Source organism: Chiloscyllium plagiosum, unplaced genomic scaffold (assembly GCF_037043375.1).
Source record: "Chiloscyllium plagiosum isolate Xiang-an unplaced genomic scaffold, Cpla_swu_hap1 HiC_scaffold_25, whole genome shotgun sequence".
Lineage (NCBI taxonomy): Eukaryota > Metazoa > Chordata > Chondrichthyes > Orectolobiformes > Hemiscylliidae > Chiloscyllium > Chiloscyllium plagiosum.
This window is the reverse complement of record NW_028270163.1, coordinates 731,272-752,345: the sequence shown is the minus strand read 5'-3', so window position 1 is coordinate 752,345 and position 21,074 is coordinate 731,272. Positions and strand designations below refer to the sequence as shown.

The following is a 21,074-nucleotide window of genomic DNA, read 5'->3' as shown; positions in this document are numbered from 1 at the left end:
ATGGTCTGAGTGGAGTATCTACAGGCTGAATAATAAGGCTCTGCAGGTGATCAAAAGTGTCAGACAGTGAGTAAAGTGTCAACAGCTGAATAGCTATAAACGGTCTGACGAAAGGTAGAGAAATGGAGCAGAAATGCAGATTAGCTTTGATCCAGAGAACCAGATTCATTGGTGCTTTGTTTTTCCTCAATTTGTAATTTCACTGAAAGGGTTAAACTCCGCTATTAGGCCAAATTGTTTTCACATCTGGTGAAATGACTACAAGCTGGGGATATGTTGCTGTTTATGCAGGATCACCTTTGCCAGGAGATTCCGAACATACTGCCAGCTCTGTCAGCGTCAGCTCTTGAGGGTGCTGGCAAAGTTGCACATTTACTTTTCCCACCTCCAAACCGCAGATGCACAGTAGCCTTGCCAGATGAGTAAACGCAGTGAGACAGAGCAGGCTCTACAAGAATGGCTCCGGCCTGTCTTTGGGGGCTGTACACCAGCTGGTTACTCTCCACTTCTTTCAGTTCACATGACATCAGCGCAGCCCCGATGGAATCGCCTCCCTGTCTCATTCAGAGTGAACTGCGCAGGTTCTCGGAAGCTCCTAAACGGCTTCCTCCGTCTAACGAGTGTATGTTAAACTGTACGGTGCTGACCTACATGAAAATCCTTCGGCAGCGGAAGAGAATGACCGTCCGTCTACACAATTCAGTGTCAGGTAAACAAGGGGAGGGCACATCTATCTCACACAGACTGACACTCGACTAATAGACACAAAGACACAACAGATACAGACTGACACCCACATGGATACACACAAACGGATACTCCCACAGGCACATCACACACAAACTGACACCTCCACAATCACAGACTTATACCCCTACAGATATGCACACAGACTAACACTCCCAGACATACAGAAATACACACAAGCATACACACAAACTATCTCACAGGGTTACAACAACCACAGTGCGCCCACAAGTGCACACAGTCACAGCAGACGCATGCAGGGTCACAAAAGATGTGCACAGCCACAACACGCACACAAAAGTACGCAATATAATCCTTCTAATTGCGGAGACAGTCAGAGAACAGGAAACTATAGACCATGTAAATTGATTCGATAAAGTTTGGTGCTGGAAAAAGCACAGCAGGTCAGGCAGCATTGGAGGAGTAGGAGAGTCGATATTTCGGGCATGACACTTCATCAGGACTGCTCCTTGGATGCTGCCAGACCTGAAAATAGAAAAGGAGAAAGTGAGGACTGCAGATGCTGAAGATCAGAGTTGAGAGTGTGGTGTTGAAAAAGCACAGCAGGTCAAGCAGAATCTGAAGAGCAGGAGAATCGACATTTCAGGAATGAATAACCCTGATGAAAGGCTTATGCCCGAAGCATCGATTCTCCTGCTCCTGGGATGCTCCCTGACCCGCTCTGCTTTTCTAGCACCACACTCTCGACTCTGAACATAGGAAGTACAACCCAGTACAGGCCCTCGATGTTGCGTCGACCTTTTATCCTACTCTAAGGTCAAACTAACCTACATACCCTACGTTTTAGTATCATCCATGTGCCTATCCAAGAGTGGCTTAACTGTCCCTAATATATCTGATTCAACTACCACTGCCAGGCAAAAGTGAGGACTGCAGATGCTGGAAACCAGAGTTTAGATCAGACTGGTGCTGGAAAAGCACAGCAGGTCAGGCAGCATCCGAGGAGCAGGAAAATCAACGTTTCAGGCAAAAACTATTCCTGATGAAGGACTTTTGCCCGAAACGTCAATTTTCCTGCTGCTCGGATGCTGCCTGACCTGCTGTGTTTTTCCAGCACTGCTCTGATCTAAACTCTATAACCACTGCTGGCAATACATTCCATACACACACCACTCTGTGTAAAGAACCTCCCTCTGACATCTCCCCTAATCCTTCCCCCAATCATCTTAAAATTATGCCCCCTCGTGATAGCCATTTCCACCCAGGGAAAAAGTCTCTGGCTAGCCACTCTATCTATGTCTCTCATCTTGTACACCTCTAACAAGTCACCTCTCATCCTTCTTCGCTCCAATGAGAAAAGCTGTAGCTCCCTCAACCTTTCTTCATAAGGCATGCCCTCCAGTTCAGGCAGCATCCAGTAAAACCCATCTGCACTCTCTCCAAAGCTGCCACATTCTTTCTGAGGTAACCAGAACAATATTCCAAGTGTGGTCTAACCAGGCCTCTATAGAGTTGCAGCATAACCTCACAACTCTTAAACTCAATCCCTCTGCTAATGAAAGCCAACACACCATATGCTTTCTTAACAATCCTATCAACTGGGGTGGCAATTTTGAGGGATCTATGGACCCCAAGATCCTTCTGTTCCTCCACATTGCCAAGGATCCTGCCTTTAACACTGTATTCTGCATTCAGATTTGACCTTCCAAAATGACGCAAGGTCCTAATGAAGGGTCATGCCTGAAACGTCAACTCTCCTGCTCCTCGGATGCTATCTGACCTGCTGTGCCTTTTTCCAGTGCCACACTTTATCAACTCTGACTCTCCAGCATCTGCAGTCCTCACTATTTCTACCATGTACCTTGATGTTTGGCATAGGGAGGGCGTTGGAATTAATCATGGAGGAGGTTATAAGTGGGCACTTCGAAAAGTTCAAGGCAATCAGAAAGAGTCAGCATGACTTTGCAAAAGGGAATCCTATTTAATCAACTTATTGGAGTTGCACTTTGGACAATGAGGAGCTTATACTTAAGACTTCCAGAAGGCCATCCCACATTCCCAATTCCTTCGTTTCCGCCGCATCTACTCCCAGGAGGACCAGTTCGAAAACCGTACAACCCAGATGGCCTCCTTCTTCAAAGACCGCAATTTCCCCTCAGATGTGGTCGACGATGCCCTCCACCGCATCTCCTCCATTTCCCGCTCCTCCGCCCTTGAGCCCCGCCCCTCCAACTGCCACCAGGACAGAACCCCACTGGTCCTCACCTACCACCCCACCAACCTCCATATACAGCCTATCATCCGCCGTCATTTCCACCACCTCCGAACGGACCCCACCACCAGGGATATATTTCCCTCCCCTCCCCTATCAGCGTTCCGAAAAGACCACTCCCTCCGTGACTCCCTCGTCAGGTCCACACCCCCCACCAACCCAACCTCCACTCCCGGCACCTTTCCCTGCAACCGCAAGAAATGTAAAACTTGCGCCCACACCTCCCCCCTTACTTCCCTCCAAAGCCCCAAGGGATACTTCCATATCTGCCACAAATTCACCTGCACCTCCACACACATCATTTATTGCATCCGCTGCACCCAATGTGGCCTCCTCTATATTGCAGAACGTTTCAGAGAACACCTCTGGGACACCCGGACCAACCAACCCAACCACCCTGTGGCTCAACACTTCAACTCCCCCTCCCACTCCACCAAGGACATGCAGGTCCTTGGACTCCTCCATCGCCAGACCATAGCAACACGACGGTTGGAGGAAGAGCGCCTCATCTTCCGCCTAGGAACCCTCCAACCACAAGGGATGAATTCAGATTTCTCCAGTTTCCTCATTTCCCTTCCCCCCACCTTGTCTCAGTCAAATCCCTCGAACTTAGCACCGCCTTCCTAACCTGCAATCTTCTTCCTGACCTCTCCGCCCCCACCCCACTCCGGCCTATCACCCTCACCTTGACCTCCTTCCACCTATCGCATTTCCAACGCCCCTCCCCCCTACCTTTTATCTTAGCCTGCTGGACACACTTTCCTCATTCCTGAAGAAGGGCTTGTGCCCGAAACATCGATTCTCCTGTTCCTTGGATGCTGCCTGACCTGCTGTGCTTTTCCAGCAACACATTTTCAGCTCACTTCCAGAAGGCCCCTAACAAGGCTCCATATAAAAGATTATTGCACAAAGTAAGAACTCATGGTTTCGGGAGTAACACATTAGAATGGATCGAAGATTGCCTTGTAAGCAGAAAACAGAGTATGCATAAATGGGCCTTTTTCTGACTGGCAGGATGTGATGAGTAGAGTCATACAAGGGTCAATGCTAGTGCCCCATTTCTTCATAAGTTATAGAGGAGGGGAGTGAAGGCATGGTAGCAAGATTTGCAGATAATACTCAGTTAGGTTGGTAAGTTTGCCATGAGGAGGACATAAAGAAGGTTGCAGACAGGTACAGGTTAGGTTGAGTGAACGGAAAATGTCTGGCACTTGTAATGTAACTTGTAACTTTTCTTTACTCAGCGAGTCGTGAGTTCATGGAATGCCCTGCCAGTAGCAGTGGTGGACTCTCCCTCATTATGGGCATTTAAGCGGGCATTGGATAGGCATATGGAGGATAGTGGGCTAGTGTAGGTTAGGTGGGCTTGGATCGGCGCAACATCGAGGGCTGAAGGGCCTGTACTGCGCTGTATTCTTCTATGTTCTATGTGACAGTGTTCATTTTGGCAAGACGAATAAACAAGATGAGTGTGTGAATTAAATGTGTAACTGACTTAAGAAGAAAGGTTGCCAGACTAAACTTATTTCCAATAGAGTTTAGAGGAATGGCGGTGGGGAGGGGGGGAATGATTTGATTGAAGTGTCTAAGATCCTGAACAGTGTGGCAAGGTTGACATGGAAAAGACGTTTTCTCTCGTGAAAGAATCTAGAATGAGGAAGCACTGTTTTAAAATTATGGGTTGCACATCTAGGACGTAATGAAGACTTTTTTTTCTCATAGAGGTTGTTTGACTTTGGAACTCTGCCCCTCTACTGCCCCCTGAGACAGAGTCATAGAGTCCTATAGCATGAAGACAGGCCCTTTGGCCCAAACTGGTCCATGCTGACCAAAACGTCTATCACTCTAACTCCATTTCCCTGCACTTGGCCCATATCCTTCTAAACCTTGTATATCCATGTGTTTGCCCAAATGCCTTTAAATGTTGTTAATGTACCTTCCTCAACCACTTCTGCTGGCAGCTCATTCGACATGCGTACCACCCTGTGTAAAAAAAGGTTGCCCCTCAGGTTCCCTTTTATTCTTGCCCCTCTTGTCCTTGATTCCCTGACCCTGGGAAAAAGACTGAGTGCATTCACCCTATCCATGCCTCTCATGATCTTATACACTTCTATAAGATCTCCCCTCAGTCTCCTACACTATAAAGAAGAAAGTCCTAGGTTGTCCAAACTCTCTCACAACTCAGATCTTTGAGTCCTGGCAACATCCTTGTATTTCTTTGACACTTAATAATATCCTTCCTATGGCAAAAGTGAGGACTGCGAATGCTGAAAACCAGAGTTTAGATTAGAGTGGTGCTGGGAAAGCACAGCGGTCAGGCAGCATCCAAGGAGCAGGAAAATTGAGGTTTCGGGTAAAAGCCCTTTATCAGGAATCCTTCCAACATCCTTCCTATAGCAAGGTGGCCAAAACTAAACCCAATATTACAAGTGTGGCCTTACCAATGTCCTATACAACTGCACCATAACTTCCCAATTTCTACATTTAATGCCCTGACTGATGAAGGCCAGTGGTGCCAAAAGCATTCTTCACTGCCCTGTCTACCTGTGACTCCACTTTCAGAGAACCGTACACTTGAACTCCAAGGTCCCTCTGTTCCACTACACTCCTGAAGGCCCTACCATTCACCATGAAACTCATACCTTGATTTGACTTTCCAAAACGCTTTTCCAAAATTCCTTAGATTCAGGAATGGTAACATCAGATTAAAATTTGGAAAATGTAACACAGCTTTTCAAGAGAGCAGGGAGAAAGAAAAGTGCAAACTACAGGCCAGTTAGCCTAACATCAATTGTTGGGAAATTCCCATGCCTATGATTAAGGAAGTCTTAACAATACATTTAGATAAGCATAGTGTGATTAGAATAAATCAACATGGTTTTACTAGATATGAGCTAAAAGGGGAGGCTGGATAAACTCGAGTTGTTTTTCCCAGAGTGTTGGAGGCTGAGGGGAGACCTGTTAGACGTTCATAAAATTATGAGAGGTGTAGATAGATGCAGAATCAGAATCATTTTCTGATTCACACTTATCTATATTAAACTCCATTTGCCATTTGTCGGCCCTCCTCCCCAGCTGATTAAGGTCCTGCTGCAATTTCTGATAACCTTCCTTATTGTCCATAATACCACCTGTTTAAATATTTTTAAAGAGTGGGGTAGATAAATTCTTGAGGTAATGGCATATAAGTTATTGAGTGCAAATGTGGAATTCAGCACACAACCACTTCAGGCATGGTTGAACTGAACAGCAGATCAGGCTGAAAAAATGAACAGCCTATTTCTGCTTTCAGTTTATATTACAGGGGCATATGTACAGGTATCCCGCACTTTTCGAAAGCTTGCTTTATGCCATTCTGCTTTTACAAAATACCTACATCTGTTTTCGCTAACCAAAATAAATCTGAAGAGGATTTTTGCTTTTATGAGAAAAGGTGAAATTTTTCCCATATAAATTAATGCTTTTTTGCTTTACGCCAGTTCGGCTTATGGAAGGTTTCATACGAACGCTCCTCTTTCGGATAGTGGGGGATACCTGTAATTGACTTTAATTTTCAATTAGACTGGATTAATTAAATTGGCAAGGGCAGTCTAATCTGTAGAAACTTGTGTAAATATTGTGAAGCAATGTCATGGAAACAAGAGGGATGAGCACTTTTTCGATTTAGTATTGCACAATAATATATGAACAGAAATTAGCCAAAAATATAAAAGCAGATTGTAAGAGCTTCCCTATGTACGAAAGTAAATACTGGTCCCTTAAAAATGGTGAACTTATTGCAGGGAAGGTAGAAATTGCAGAGAAAATGACCAAATATTTGGGTCTGCCTTTACAGTAAGATGGCACATTTCATTCAAGATATAGTGACTAAGTAGATAAGTGAAAGAAAATAATAGAAATTAATATCAACAGAGAAAAAGTACTGAAGAAATGTAACGGACTAAAATCTGACAAATCCCTGGGGCTTGATGGCCTATACCCTAGGACAGTGTTTCCCAAATCTGTTATGATCGCAGTGAGACTTGAAAATTGCTGCAATCTATCAGAGAGGACAGCAAGAGCAAAGCATGAGGGGGATGAGTCATTACTGCCTCCAAGCTGTGGCCCTTCTTGAGATCCTGAACCTTAGATTGGGAAAACCTGCCCAAGGGTTCTTAAGACTACAGAAATAATGAACATATTAGCTATGATTTTCCAAAATTCCTTAGATTCAGGAATAGTACCATCAGATTAAAATTTGGGAAATGTAACACAGCTTTTCAAGAGAGCAGGGAGAAAGAAAAGTGCAAACTACAGGCCAGTTAGCCTAACATCAATTGTTGGGAAATTCCCATGCCTATGATTAAGGAAGTCTTAACAATACATTCAGATAAGCATAGTGTGATTAGAACAAATCAACATGGTTTTACTAGATATGAGCTAAAAGGGGAGGCTGGATAAACTCGAGTTGTTTTCCCCGGAGTGTTGGAGGCTGAGGGGAGACCTGTTAGAAGTTCATAAAATTATGAGAGGTACAGATAGATGCAGAATCAGAATCATTTTCCCAGAGATGAAGTGTCTAATACATTTAAAGTAAGAGGGGGAGGTTCAAAATTAATTTGGTATCATGTTTGGTGCAACATCATAAGCCAAAGGACTTGTTCCTGTGACTATAAGACATAGGAGTGGAAGTAAGGCCATTCGACCCATCGAGTCCACTCTGCCATTTAATCATGGCTGATGGGCATTTGATCTCCATCTACCCGCACTCTCCCCGTAGCCCTTAATTCTATACAAGATCGAGAATCTATCAATCTCTGCCTTGAAGTCATTTAACATCCCAGTCTCCACTGTGCTCCGTGGCAATGAACTCCACAGGCCCACCACTCTCTAGCTGAAGAAATGTCTCCTTATTTCTATTGTAAATTGACCCCCTCTAATTTTAAGGCTGTGCCCATGGGTCCTAGTCTCCCGGCCTGACGGAAACAAATTCCCAGCATCCACCCTTTCTAAGCCATGCATTATCTTATTTCTATTAGACCTCCCCTCAACCTTCTAAACACTAATGAATACAATCCCAGGATCCTCAGCCGTTCATAGTATGTTAGGCCTATCATTCCAGGGATCATCCGTGTAAATCTCTGCTGGACACGCTCCAGTGCCAGCATGTCCTTCCTGAGGTGTGGGGCCCAAAATTGGACACAGTATTCTAAATGGAGCCTAACTAGAGTTTTATGAGTCTCAGAAGCATGTTGCTGCTTTTATATTCCAACCCTCTTGAGATAAATGACAACATTACATTTGCTTTCTTAATCACGGACTCAACCTGCACATCAACCTTAAGGGAATCCTGGACTAGCATTCCCAGACTCCTTTGTACTTTGGCTTTATGAATTTTCTCACCAGTTAGAAAATAGTCCATGCCGGTATTCTTTTTTACAAAGTGCAAGACATCGCATTTGCTCATGTTGAATTTCATCAGCCATTTCCTGGACCACTCTCCTAAACTGTCTAAATCATCCTGCAGCCTCCACACCACCTCAGTACTACCTGTCTGTCCACCTAATTTTGTATAATCGGCAGACTTCACCAGAATGCCCCCAGTCTTTCATCCAGATCATTAATATGTAAAGTGAACAGATGCAGCCCTGACACTGAACCCTGCAGGAAACCACTTGTCACTAGCTGCCATTCTGAAAATGAACCTCTTATCCCAATTCTCTGCCTTCTGTCAGACAGCCAATCCTTAATCCATGGCCATAGCTCACCTTGAACACCATGGGCCTTTACCTTAGTCAGCAATCTCCTGTGAGGCACCTTATCAAAGGCATTTTGGAAGTCTAGATAGGTAATATCCACTGGGTTTCCCTAGTCTAACCTACTTGTTACCTCTTCAAAGAATTCTAACAGGTTTGTCAGTCACAACCTCCCCTTACTAAATCCACGCTGACTTGTTCTAATCCGACTCTGCACTTTCAAGAATTTAGAAATCCAATTCTTAACAATGGATTCTAGGATTTTACCAACAACTGAGGTTAAGCTAAACGGCCTATAATTTTCCATCTTTTGTCTTGATCCTTTCTTGAATAAGGGGGTTACAACATGAGATTTTTGTATCATCTGGGATTTTCCCTGACTCCAGTGAGCTTTGGTGTGCAGCCTGGTGGCACAATGGTTAGCACTGCTGCCTCACAGCACCAGAGACCCGGGTTCAGTTCTCACCTCAGGCGACTGACTGTGTGGAGTTTGCACATTCTCCCTGGGTCTGTGTGGGTTTCCTCCAGGTGCTCCGGTTTCCTCCCACAGTCCAAAAACGTGCAGGTTAGGTGAATTGGCCACGCTAAATTGCCCATAGCGTTAGGTGCAGGGGTAAATGGGTCTGGGTGGGTATGCTTCAGATTAGATGTGCTTCAAATAAGATTAGATTAGATTAGATTACTTTACAGTGTGGAAACAGGCCCTTCGGCCCAACAAGTCCACACCGCCCCGCCGAAGCGCAAACCACCCATACCCCTACATTTACCCCTTACCTAACACTATGGGCAATTTAGCATGGCCAATTCACCTGACCTGCACATCTTTGGCCTGTGGGAGGAAACCGGAGCACCCGGAGGAAACCCACGCAGACACGGGGAGAATGTGCAAACTCCACACAGTCAGTCGCCTGAGGCGGGAATTGAACCCGGATCTCTGGCGCTGCGAGGCAGCAGTGCTAACCACTGTGCCACCGTGCCGCCCACGAACACCTTCACTATTTCCTCAGCCATGTCCCTCAGAACTCTAGGATGTAGCCCATCGGGGCCAGGAGATTTATCAATTTTTAGACCTTTTAGCTTTACTAGCACTTTCTCTTTTGTAATGGCTACCATTCTCCACTCTGCCCCCGACTCTCCCTAATTGTTGGGATAAAACAGTGTTGTGCTGTGCTGTTCTACGTTCTAATAAAAATCTTTTGACAAACTTGATGGTGGTCTTCTAAGATGTAAATGGTAAGGCAGATATAGAATATAATATAAAAATTATATATTATTATATAGAATGTAATATAATATATAATAATTTCTAAAAGACATTCAATATGGTGCTACACAAAAGGTTAAGAGGCAAGATGGAGTTGAAGTAAGATATTAGATTAGATTAGATTCCCTATAGTGTGGAAACAGGCCATTTGGCCCAACCAGTCCACACCGACCCTCCGAAGAGTAACCCACCCAGACCCGTTTCCCTTTGACTAATGCACCTAACACTATGGGCAATTTACCATGGCCAATTCAACTGACCAGCACATCACTGCATTGTGGGAGGAAACCGGAGCACCCGGAGGAAACCCACGCAGACACGGGGAGAACGTGCAAACTCCACACAGACAGTCGCCCAAGGCTGGAATCGAACCTGAGACACTGGTGCTGTGAGGCAGCAGTGCTAACCACTGAGCCGCCCTGGATAGCATGGATAGAAGATTAATCGATGGACAGGAAGCAGGGAGTGACCATAACGGGGCATCATTAGGTTGGCAGGCAGTGAATAGTGAACTGCTGCAAGAATCAGTGCTGGAGTACCAGCTATTTCTAATCTACATTAATGGCTGAGACAGAGAATAATTACTGATGATATAAAGTGAGGAGGAAAAATAAGGTATATATTTACGTTAAATAAGTAGATAGCAAGATAACAAGTGGATGATCATGTCAGAAAGTGTGAAGTTGTATGTATTGGTGCACAAAAAAAAGTGTGTGCAGGGTCAGAATTCAAAGAATAATTTTTGTTAGTGTTTTAGAGAGGCTACACCTTGGCAGTTTTGGTCTCTATGCAAAGATATACTTGCATTGCATGCAGTACAATGAAAGTTCAATAAATTGGTGTAAATGGATTGTCCTATGTTGAGAGCTGAGCAAATTGGATCTATAGTCTTTGCAGTTCAATAGGATGAGGGGCGATTTCATTGAGATTTACATTGTTCTGAAGGGGCTTGTCAAGGAAAACACTGGGAGATTAGTTTTTCTGTCCAGTGGAAACAAAAGGAGGATGGCACGGTCTTATGATAAGGGTCAATCATTTATGGCTGGGATGAAGAGAAATTATTTCACTCAATGTTGGAATTCCCTGTCCCAGAGGTCTATGGAGTCTCCATCACCTCAACACATTGAAGATTGGGACAGACATTACTTTTGGTCTTTCAGAGAATTGAGGGATATGAGGAGGAGGCAGAAAAGTGAAGTCGAAATCCAAGGTCAGCCATGATGGTAGTGAATTGTGAAGCTGGCTAGATAATTTATAGAGTCTACCTCAGCTCCTTTTTCTTGTTTCTTGTCTAGCCAATCATCCACATACCCATCTCATCCATCTGTCACCCTACCTACCTTTTCATTCACCACCTGCCAATCTACCCAACCACCTATTCAGTCACTCATTTATTTCTTCACTAATATTTGTGCTTATTTTTTTAAATTGACCTTCAGACAACTAATGCCATCCTATACAATGTTTCCACATCCCCTTCCAACCCTTATTGCTCCAGCCCTACAATGAACCTCTTCAAGGGCTTATATGCTCCGTATTTCTGAATAAGTTGGCGAGAATACAGAACAGCATTGGAGTGGGCAACATTCGAGGGAAGCAGCAATCTGATGAAAATTGCTTTCCCATGTTTGTACTTATTGAATTCGTGATGAATGAGAAGGAATCGTATTAAAATATGTAAGATTTGAAGGGTAGATTCAAAGAGATCCCCTTGTGGGAGATGGAGGACGTTAAACTCAGAGTAAGATGTCACCCATTTAAGAGAGAGAAAAGGTGGAACACATTCTCCCACAGAGTTGTTATTTTTGGAATTCTTTACTGCAGAGGACTGTCATTATGTATATTCAAGGCTGAGATAGACTGATTTTTAATCATTAAGGGAGTCAAGAGAGTAGAAAAGGCATAAAATAAAGTTAAGGATTATCTGGTCACCCATGATCTCATTGAATAGCAGTGCACACTCAATGGGCTGAATAGTCTATATCTGCTCCTGAATCTCATGATCTTAAAATCTGGTCCTCTGTGTGTGTTTTCACAGTCAAAGCTGCAAATTACACACCAGATACAGAAAGTGAGTTTGATGCTAAACAAGAAAAGAAATTCAGGTAATTAATGTCAGTCTTGAAAAATTATTTTAGAAATTCAAGGAAATGATGTAGAGTCATGGAGTTGTACAGCACAGAAACAAATGCTTTGGTCCAGCTTGTCCATGCTGACCAGATATCCTAACTTAATCTAATACCATTTGCCAGTATTTGGCCTATATCCCTATAAACCCCTCCTATTCAGATGCGTTTTAAATATAATTGTACCAGCCTCTACCACTTCCTTTGAAGCTCATTCCATACACACACCACCCTTTGCATGAAAAAGTTGCCCCCTAGGTCCCTTTTAAATCTTTCCCCTCTCATCTTAAACCTATGCCCCCTAGTTTTGGACTCCCCTATCCTGGATATTCACCCTATCCATGCCCCTCATGATTTTATAAACTTCTAAAAGGTCATCCCTCAGTCTCCAAAGCCTCAGGGAAAACAGTCCCAGCCTATGTGGGCGGCACGGTGGCACAGTGGTTAGCACTGCTGCCTCGCAGCGCCAGAGACCCAGGTTCAATTCCCGCCTCAGGCGACTGACTGTGTGGAGTTTGCACATTCTCCCCGTGTCTGCGTGGGTTTCCTCCGGGTGCTCCGGTTTCCTCCCACAGTCCAAAGATGTGCAGGTCAGGTGAATTGGCCATGTTAAATTGCCCGTAGTGTTAGGTAAGGGGTAAATGTAGGGGTATGGGTGGGTTGCGCTTCGGCGGGTCGGTGTGGACTTGTTGGGCCGAAGGGCCTGTTTCCACACTGTAAAGTAATCTAATCTAATCTAATCTAATCTATTTAGCCTCTCTCTATAGCTCAAACCTTCCCACCCCGACAACACCCTTGCAAATCTTTTCTGCACCCTTTCAAGTTTCATAACATCTTTCCTATATCAGGGATACCAGAATTGAATGCAGTATTCCAAAAGTGGCCTAACCAATGTCCTGTACTGTCTACCTGTGACTCCACCTATGTTAGCAAGTTAGTTGGAGAATAGTACTCAAGAAACTCAAACGTGACAAATCTCCAGGACCTGATGGTCCATATTCTAGGCTTCCAAAAGAGGTCACCACAACAACATTCTGGTTATGATTTTCCAAAATTCTCTTTTGTTTTATTCAGCCACGGAATGTGGGTATTGCTGGCTGCGCCATCATTATTTCCCCAGAGGGCAGTTGAGAGTTAACCACATTGCTATGCGTCTGGAGTCACGTGGGCTAGACTAGGTAAGGTTGGCAGATTTCATTCTGAAAAGGTCTTTCGTAAACCAGATGGGGTTTTTACAACAATCGATAATGGATATATGATCACCATTAAGCCAAGCTTTTAATTAAATTCAAATTTCACCATCTGCCATGTTAGGATCTGAACCCATGCCCACAGAACATTAAACTAGTAATCCAGAACTCTAGTCTAATGACCATATAATTGCATCACCCCCTTCCCTGAATGAATCTGGCATGGCCCCGGCAGATTGGAAGTTAGTAAATATAAAATCTCTATTCAGGAAAGGAAGGAAGAAAGAATACAAGAACTACAACTCATTTACCAAATGTTAAGTGTTAATGCTGTACTTGGAAAATGTAATTAGTATGATCAGAGGCAAAGCTGTTTCAAATTGGCAGGCTGTAACCTGTGGAATACCACAAGGATCAGTGCTGAGGCCTCAGCTATTTAGCTTATTTTAATGACAAAGAGACAGAGAGTAACACATCCCGGTTTGCTGACAACAAAAAGGTATGTGAGAATGCAAATTGTGAATACAATACAAAAGGACTGAGAAGTCATACAGAAAGGTTAAGTGAATGGGCAACAGCATGGCAGATGGTATATTGTTTGAGAAAGCATGAGGCTATACATTTTGGTCAGATGTTGAGTGACATGTTTGTGCTTGTACAAAGAACACAAAAAATTAGCATTCAGGTGCCAAGGCCTTTACTGCAATGGGTTGGAGTAGAGTCATAGAAATGTACAGTATGGAAACAGACCCTTCGGTCCAACCCATCCATGCCGACCAGATATCCCAACCCAATCTAGTTCCATCTGAGTACAGGAATAAGGAAATTTTGCTGCTGTTGTCCAGGACTTTGGTGAAACCATATTTGGAACACTGTGTGCAATTTAGACCTCCATATTTAATGAAAGTATAATTCTCATCGGAGGTAATTGGACATGATATAGAGTATGTTCCCTGTGATGAAGGTGCAGTCCTATGATGAGAAGCTCAGTAAACTGGATTTATAATCTCTGGAATGTAGGTGAATGAGAGTTATCTCACTGAAACGTGCAAGATTCTGAATGGATTTGACAGGGTGGTTGTAGCCAAAGGATGAGGAATCCTTGAGTTTGCTGTGTCAGGATAAGAGGCCAATTAGTTAGGACTAAGATAAGGAGAAATGACCTCACTCAAAGGATTGGGAATCTTTGAAATTCTCTGCCCCAGAGGACTCTGTTTGCTCCCTAATTAAGTACAATTGAGGCTGAGATAGACATTTGGAATTTGGAGGAATCAAAGAATATGTGGAGTTGGTGGGAAAGTGGAGTTAAAATTCAAAATCTACCATAATCACATTCATAGAACATAGAAAAGTACAGCACAAAACAGGCCCTTCGGCCCACAATGTTGTGCCGAGAATTAATCCTTATGTAAAATTAAATAACCTAACCTACACTCCCGTCAATTCACTGCTGTCCATGTGCATGTCCAGCAGTCCCTTAAATATCCCTAATGAATCTACTTCCACCACCACCACTGGCAACGCATTCCATGCATTCACAACTCTCTGCATAAAGAACCTTCCTCTGACATCTCCTCTCTACCTTTTTCCTAATATCTTAAGACTATGACCCCCCTCGTGCCAGGTAGTCCTGGCCTAGGGAAAAGTCTCTGGCTATTGACTCCATCCATGCCTCTTATTACTTTGTAAAGCTCGATCAGGTCACCTCTTTTCCTCCTCCTCTACAGAGGAACAACCAAACTTAGTCAACCTCTCTTCATAAGGCAAGCCCTCCAGTCCAGGCAGAATCCTGGTAATCCTTCTTTGCACTCACTCCAAAGCCTCTATATCTTTCCAATAGTAGGGATAAATATACATAGTCTATTCCCTGGGGTGGGGGAGTCCAGAAGTAGAAGGCATACGTTTAGGGTGAGAGGGAAAAGATATAAGAGAGACTCAAGGGGGCAACGTTTTCATGCAGAAGGTGATACGTGTATGGAATGAGCTGCCAGACGACATGATGGAGGTTAGTACAATTGCAACATTTAAAAGGCATCTGGATGGGTATATGAATAGGAAGGGTTGGGAGAGATATGGGGCAGGTGCTGGCAGGTGGGATTAGATTGGGTTGGGATATCTGGTTGACATGGACAAGTTGGACCGAAGGGTCTGTTTCCATGCTCTACATCTCTATGACGCTAATTGTCGTTTGCTGTAAAAATCCATCTGGTTTACTAATTTCTTTTTAAGGAAAGAAATCCACTATCCTTACCTGGTCTGACAATTCCTTATCCATAGTGATGTGAATAACTCTTAATTCCCTTCTGGGCATCAGTGACAAGCAACAGCAAAGTAGCAACGTACACATTCCATGAATGACTAAGAAAAAATATTCTTGTAGAGAACCAGCACAGACATGTCAAGCTGAATGGTGTCTTTCTATGCTGTAGCCATTTTATGATTCAATGAAAGGGTTTCATTTTATGATTGTATAAAATGCAAATGCTGATGTTCAGAGCAACATGGATTATAGGTGTATTTGTGACAGGAACTTAACATGCAGGCACAATAAACGATTAGGAAAACAAATGGTATGTTAATGATTATTATACGGATAACGAATACAGGAGGAAGATGTCCTTCTTTAATAAGGAAAGGCTTTAGTGGGACCAGACCTGGAGCACTGTGTTGAGTTTTTGTCTGCATAGTGAAGGAAAAAAGACTTGCAATTGAGACAGTACAGCAAAGTTTCACTAGATTGATTGCAGGAATGAAAAGGTGCCCCGTGAGAGTCTGAATAAATTGGGCTCACACTTGTGATTTGGACCAGGCCAGACCCCCTCAAAATATTTTAAGACCTTAACTTTTTCTTATTTTAAAGGCAGATGTGAGTGGATATTCCAGGTGTGATGCAGCTCGTCGAACCCCTCGGCTTTAAGCAAAGCATAATTTATTTAAACACTACAGTTGAAACTCGAACAAAAGAAAATGGAATTTAGAGTAACTTAGCTGTTGGAAAACATAATCAAACCGATACTGCAATTTAACTAAGGAACTGTTCCAATCCAGTAACATCCCATAAACACACCCCTTGGCAAAAAAGATAAATTGAAACACTGATTCTTACAGGCAGAAGTGAACAACATCCAAAGAGATTTCAGGGAAAAAGTCAGTCAGGAATCATTACTGAAGCTGCAACCTTCCTGGACTCTCAACATGTTTTCAAGTTGGACTGGAGTGTACAAAGTTAAAAATCACACAACACTGGGTTATAGTCCAACAGGTTGAATTGGAAGCACTAGCTTTCGGAGCGCTGCTCTTTGATCAGGTGGTTGTATCAGGTAACAACCACCTGATGAAGGAGCAGCATTCTGAAAGCTAGTGCTTCCAATTAAGCCTATTGGACTATAACCTAGTTTTGTGTGATTTTTAACTTTCTGGACTCTAGCATCATGTGACTGCCACGGCTAAACCAAACTAGGAAAAACCTGAACTGGGAGAACCGGCTATGCCCCTGCTATTGTTAAACGAGGCTCTTTCTAGATTCCTTGCCACCTCTGCCTTTATGAGCACTTAAAAAAAACCCAAGGACAAAATAACTTTGTTAAAGTGACAGTATCAACACACTTGCTACAATTTACAGAACTGAGAGATGATCTGATTGAAACACAGAAGATTCTGAATGGGTCTGAAATGATCAACACAGATTTTGCTGGCTGATGATCTAAAACATTAGGATAAGGGGATGATTTTTTAAGATAAAGATGAGAAGAATAATTCAAAGGATGGTGAATCTTCATAATCCTCTACTCCAGGAGATTATGAATGTTCCATTATTAAATATATTTAAGGTTGAGAGAGGCAAATATCTAAACTGTCAGGAATTCAAGTGATGCAGGAAGTGGTTGGAAATTGGAGTTGAAACTTAAGATCACATTAAGTGATAGTGTATGCTGCTCCTGTGTCTTGTATAAGTGAAAGGTTTTATAATTCTGAAAGGTTCTGATAAAATGGATATAGTAATTCGTACTTGTGGAGAAGAACAGTTCTAAACACCCTCAAAATAATCACCAAGAAATCCAATAGGGAATGAAGGCTGATAAGAACGTGGAACTTGAAATCATGGGTCATGGTTAAAGTGAATTGTGTAAGATCGTTTAAGAAGCAGCTAAACAAGCTTATGAGAAATAAGGGTCATAATTTAGGTGAGTAATGTTTGGAGGCTTGGGCAGAGCACAGAGACAAACTTAGAGGGGTGAGATAATATAGTCTGCTTCTGTGCTGTGTAACCTATGTAATATCATGTAAACTCCGAAACAACCCCATTCCATGCAGCCACTACCACCCCCCAACACACACACACGCACAAAAACTCACATAGGTAGTTAGAACCATGTGTTACAGGCACAGCCATATACTCTAAAAACCATGCATTTCCAGGCACTCACTGCTATATACATAACAACATCAGTTAACTGAATTTCGGATTATCTAAACAAGATTTCAAGGTCCAAGTATGGCTTCCTTTGTTTACAATCAGCTCAGTTATCCAAACAAAATATTTCCCGCCTGTCTCGTTCGGGTAACCGAGGTTGTTCTGTATACCCAGTGTAGAAAACAAGATCTTAGTAGCTCACTATTGTTTTTACATTTGATCAGGGGTGGAGGCATCACTGCCTGGGCCAACCTTTATTGCCCATTCCTCATTGCCCAGGGAGTGGGAAGAGTGAACCACATTGATAGGGGTTTAGTATTACATGTAGACCAGAAAAGGTAAGGACAGCAGATTCCTTTCCCTAAAGGTTATCAGTGAACCAATTTATGACAAATGACAGTCATTACATGATCATCTTGAGGCCAACTTTTATTGAATTCAAATTTCACCATTCACCATGGTTGGATTTGAATCCATTTCCGAAGAACATTAATTTAGGGTTCTAGATTGCTAGATCACTTATATCACCACTGCACAACCACCTCCCATTACTAACCTCAACTGAAGCCAATGACAACTTTATTCAATGACCTCTCTGTATCTTCTGGTATCCTCTCAGCATTGTCCATGTTGGTAGTAATAAAAATGACAGACAACCCTGCTCCTACCCAGGCAGAAAGAAGAAAATTTAGTTGAGCGCACCTTCATGTTTGACCACTCTATAAAACTAGTGGCAACCGTCTGTAGTGAATCAGAGAATGCTATAACTCAAGAATCCAGCATAACCATTAGCATGTATAATGACACTCCAGAGCAAACTGAAGTGAGGGGTCTGGCTAGCTCAGTTGGTTGAACAGCTGGTTTGCAATGCAGAGTAATACTAATAGCATGTTTTCAATTTCCACACTGGATGAGTTTACCATGAAGGATTCTCCTTCTTAATCTCCCTCCTTGCCTGAGGTGTGATGATACTCAGGTTGAACCACAACCAGACGTCTCTCTGTAATGAGAGCACACTCCTGTGGTCTCATGGAACTATAGTGACTTTAGTTTTAACCTTTAAAGCTATCTGAATCCTTACTTTAAGCCAATACACCAGGTGGTAGCAGAATTATACGGTAACAACATAAAACAATGCAAATATAACAATGTACATTGATTTTTTAAATCCCTATTTATTGTATACATTTTCATTTGTGATGAACAATGGCACAAGCGACAAATGGCAGGAAGGGTTGAAAGCTGGCAGTTCAAAATCTACACATGCATATTTTACTACTCTCTCAGTGATTGCACTTCACAAGTAATCTATCAGAATGTCAGAAACATGGATGTTAATTTGCATACAGCAAGCTCCCACAAATGGCAATATATTTTTTGTGATGTTAGCTGAGCAATAGCTAGACCTGAATGATATTCAGGTTTGGGCTGACAATGTGGTGAGTAACATTCACACCACACAAGTGGCAGGCAATGGCCATCTCTAATAAGAAACATTCTAAACTTCGCACCTTGGCATTCATTGCCAATACCATTACCGAATTCCCCACCATCAACATCCTGGGAATTACCATTGACTAAAAACTGAACTGGATATATATTCATGGCTGCAACAACAGGTCAAAGGTTAGGAACATTCAATAAGTAACTCACTACCTGACTCCCAAAGTTTGCCCAACTTCTACAAGGCATAAATTAAAATGTGATGGAATACTCTCCACTTGCTTGGATTAGTGCAGCTCCAACAACAGTCAAGAAGCTTGACACTATCCAGGATAAAGCAGGCTGCTTGATTGGCACCACATCCACAAACATTCACTGCCTCCACCACAGATGCTCAGTAGCAGCAGTGTGTTCCATCTACAAGCAGAAATGATGCTCTGCAGAAATTCACCAAGGCTCCTGAGATAGCATCTTCCAAACCTGCAATCACAATAATGTAAAGGACAAGGGGAGTTTTACATGGTAACACCACAATCTGCAAACTCCCTCGTTCCCCTAAGTTACCCACCACTCTAACTTGGAAATATTTCACCAACCCTTCATTGTTGCTGGGTCAAAATCCAGGAATTCCCTTCTTAACAGCATTATGGGTGTAGTTACACCAAATAGACTGCCATGTTTCCACGAGGGAGCTCACCACCACCTTGGAAAGGCAATTAAGAACGGACAATAAATGACAGCATTTATTGACAGCAAAGACTATACGCCCCAAATGAATAGAAAAAGATAAATATTGGCCAGGACACTAGGGTGAAATGCCCTTCTGTTGTACAAATGATGTTTTTATGTTCACCTGAGATGGCAGAGTCATAGATAGTTAGGTCCTCAGCTTAATGTCTCATTTGAAAGACAGCACCTCCTATTAAAGCTTAAACTTAATCATTGTAACAAAATTCCAATTTTTTCTTGTCTCAACAGCCAGTGAGAATGAATACTGCTGGCCTTCCTACTTGCGTTGTCGGAATGGAGAGCAGCTGGACAAAGCCTTTGTATTCTTAGACACCAACAAAGAAAAACAGAATGTGTCTGTTGGTTATATTCTTAATTCTGTGATGGCTATGTCAGCCCAGAGTGTACACACGACCCCACAGGTTACCAACTCAATAATGAGTGAACAGTGTGGCATCACGTTTGATATGACTAACCTTTTCAAAGCCACAGTCAGTACATTCTGTGTGCAGGTCACCTGCCAGGACAATACTTCGATATCATGTGATTCGCTAAACAACACTCTTAAGTGCCCACCATTCTTGGCGACAGTATGGTCCAGAACCTAATAACCTTTCTTGTGAAGGGCACTGGACATAGAGTTCACAGTGAATTAACTATGAAGCATTTTTTCCAAACGTTTTTGGAATGGGGCTTAATTAAAGACTATAATTGGACAGACATTAGAACTGTGAAGTGGTTCTCAGAAATATTGGAGACCCCATGTTTTCTAGAGAAAAAACGATTTTTTTATATGTCTCTGTTTTACGTCAGTGTGAGAGTTCAGCATAAAAACATAAGAAATAGGAGCATGAGAAGGAATTTGGCCCCTAAATCTACTCCGCCATTCAGTAAGATCATGGCTGATTGTAGCCATGACTGCACTTTCCTGTCTCAATTTCCTTTAAAATCAAAACAAACGGCATCAGATCTGAATGCCACTGAGTGTCAAGCCAAACAGCCAATGCAAGATGTTATTGAAATAAGGTTGCCAACCCTTCCCAAATTGTCCTAGCGTCTTCTGGACTTAAAAATTAATTTACTGGGTATGCATACCCAGAGAGAAAAATGGTTAGGGTATATAAAAAAAATTGGAGTTGACAGTGTGTTGCTGGAAAAGCACAGCAGGTCAGGCAGCTTTCTGAGGAGCAGGA

The 21,074-nt window shown here is 42.9% G+C and overlaps 1 protein-coding gene across 2 annotated transcripts; it reads left to right on the top strand.

Annotated features, from left to right (window-relative positions):
* The first annotated feature begins 368 nt into the window (after positions 1–368).
* On the top strand, positions 369–20,649 carry LOC148145264 (uncharacterized). 2 transcript variants are annotated; one of them, XM_088000367.1, is made up of 3 exons: positions 369–709; positions 12,018–12,084; positions 20,131–20,241. In XM_088000367.1, the coding sequence occupies exons 1-3, from the start codon at positions 457–459 to the stop codon at positions 20,135–20,137; spliced, it is 327 nt and encodes a 108-aa protein (XP_087856493.1). In that variant the 5' UTR covers positions 369–456; the 3' UTR covers positions 20,138–20,241. The 2 variants fall into 2 exon arrangements, with proteins under 2 accessions (XP_087856493.1, XP_087856492.1); XM_088000366.1 differs by lacking the exon at positions 12,018–12,084 and having other exon boundaries at positions 20,131–20,649.
* Positions 20,650–21,074: the final 425 nt, after the last annotated feature.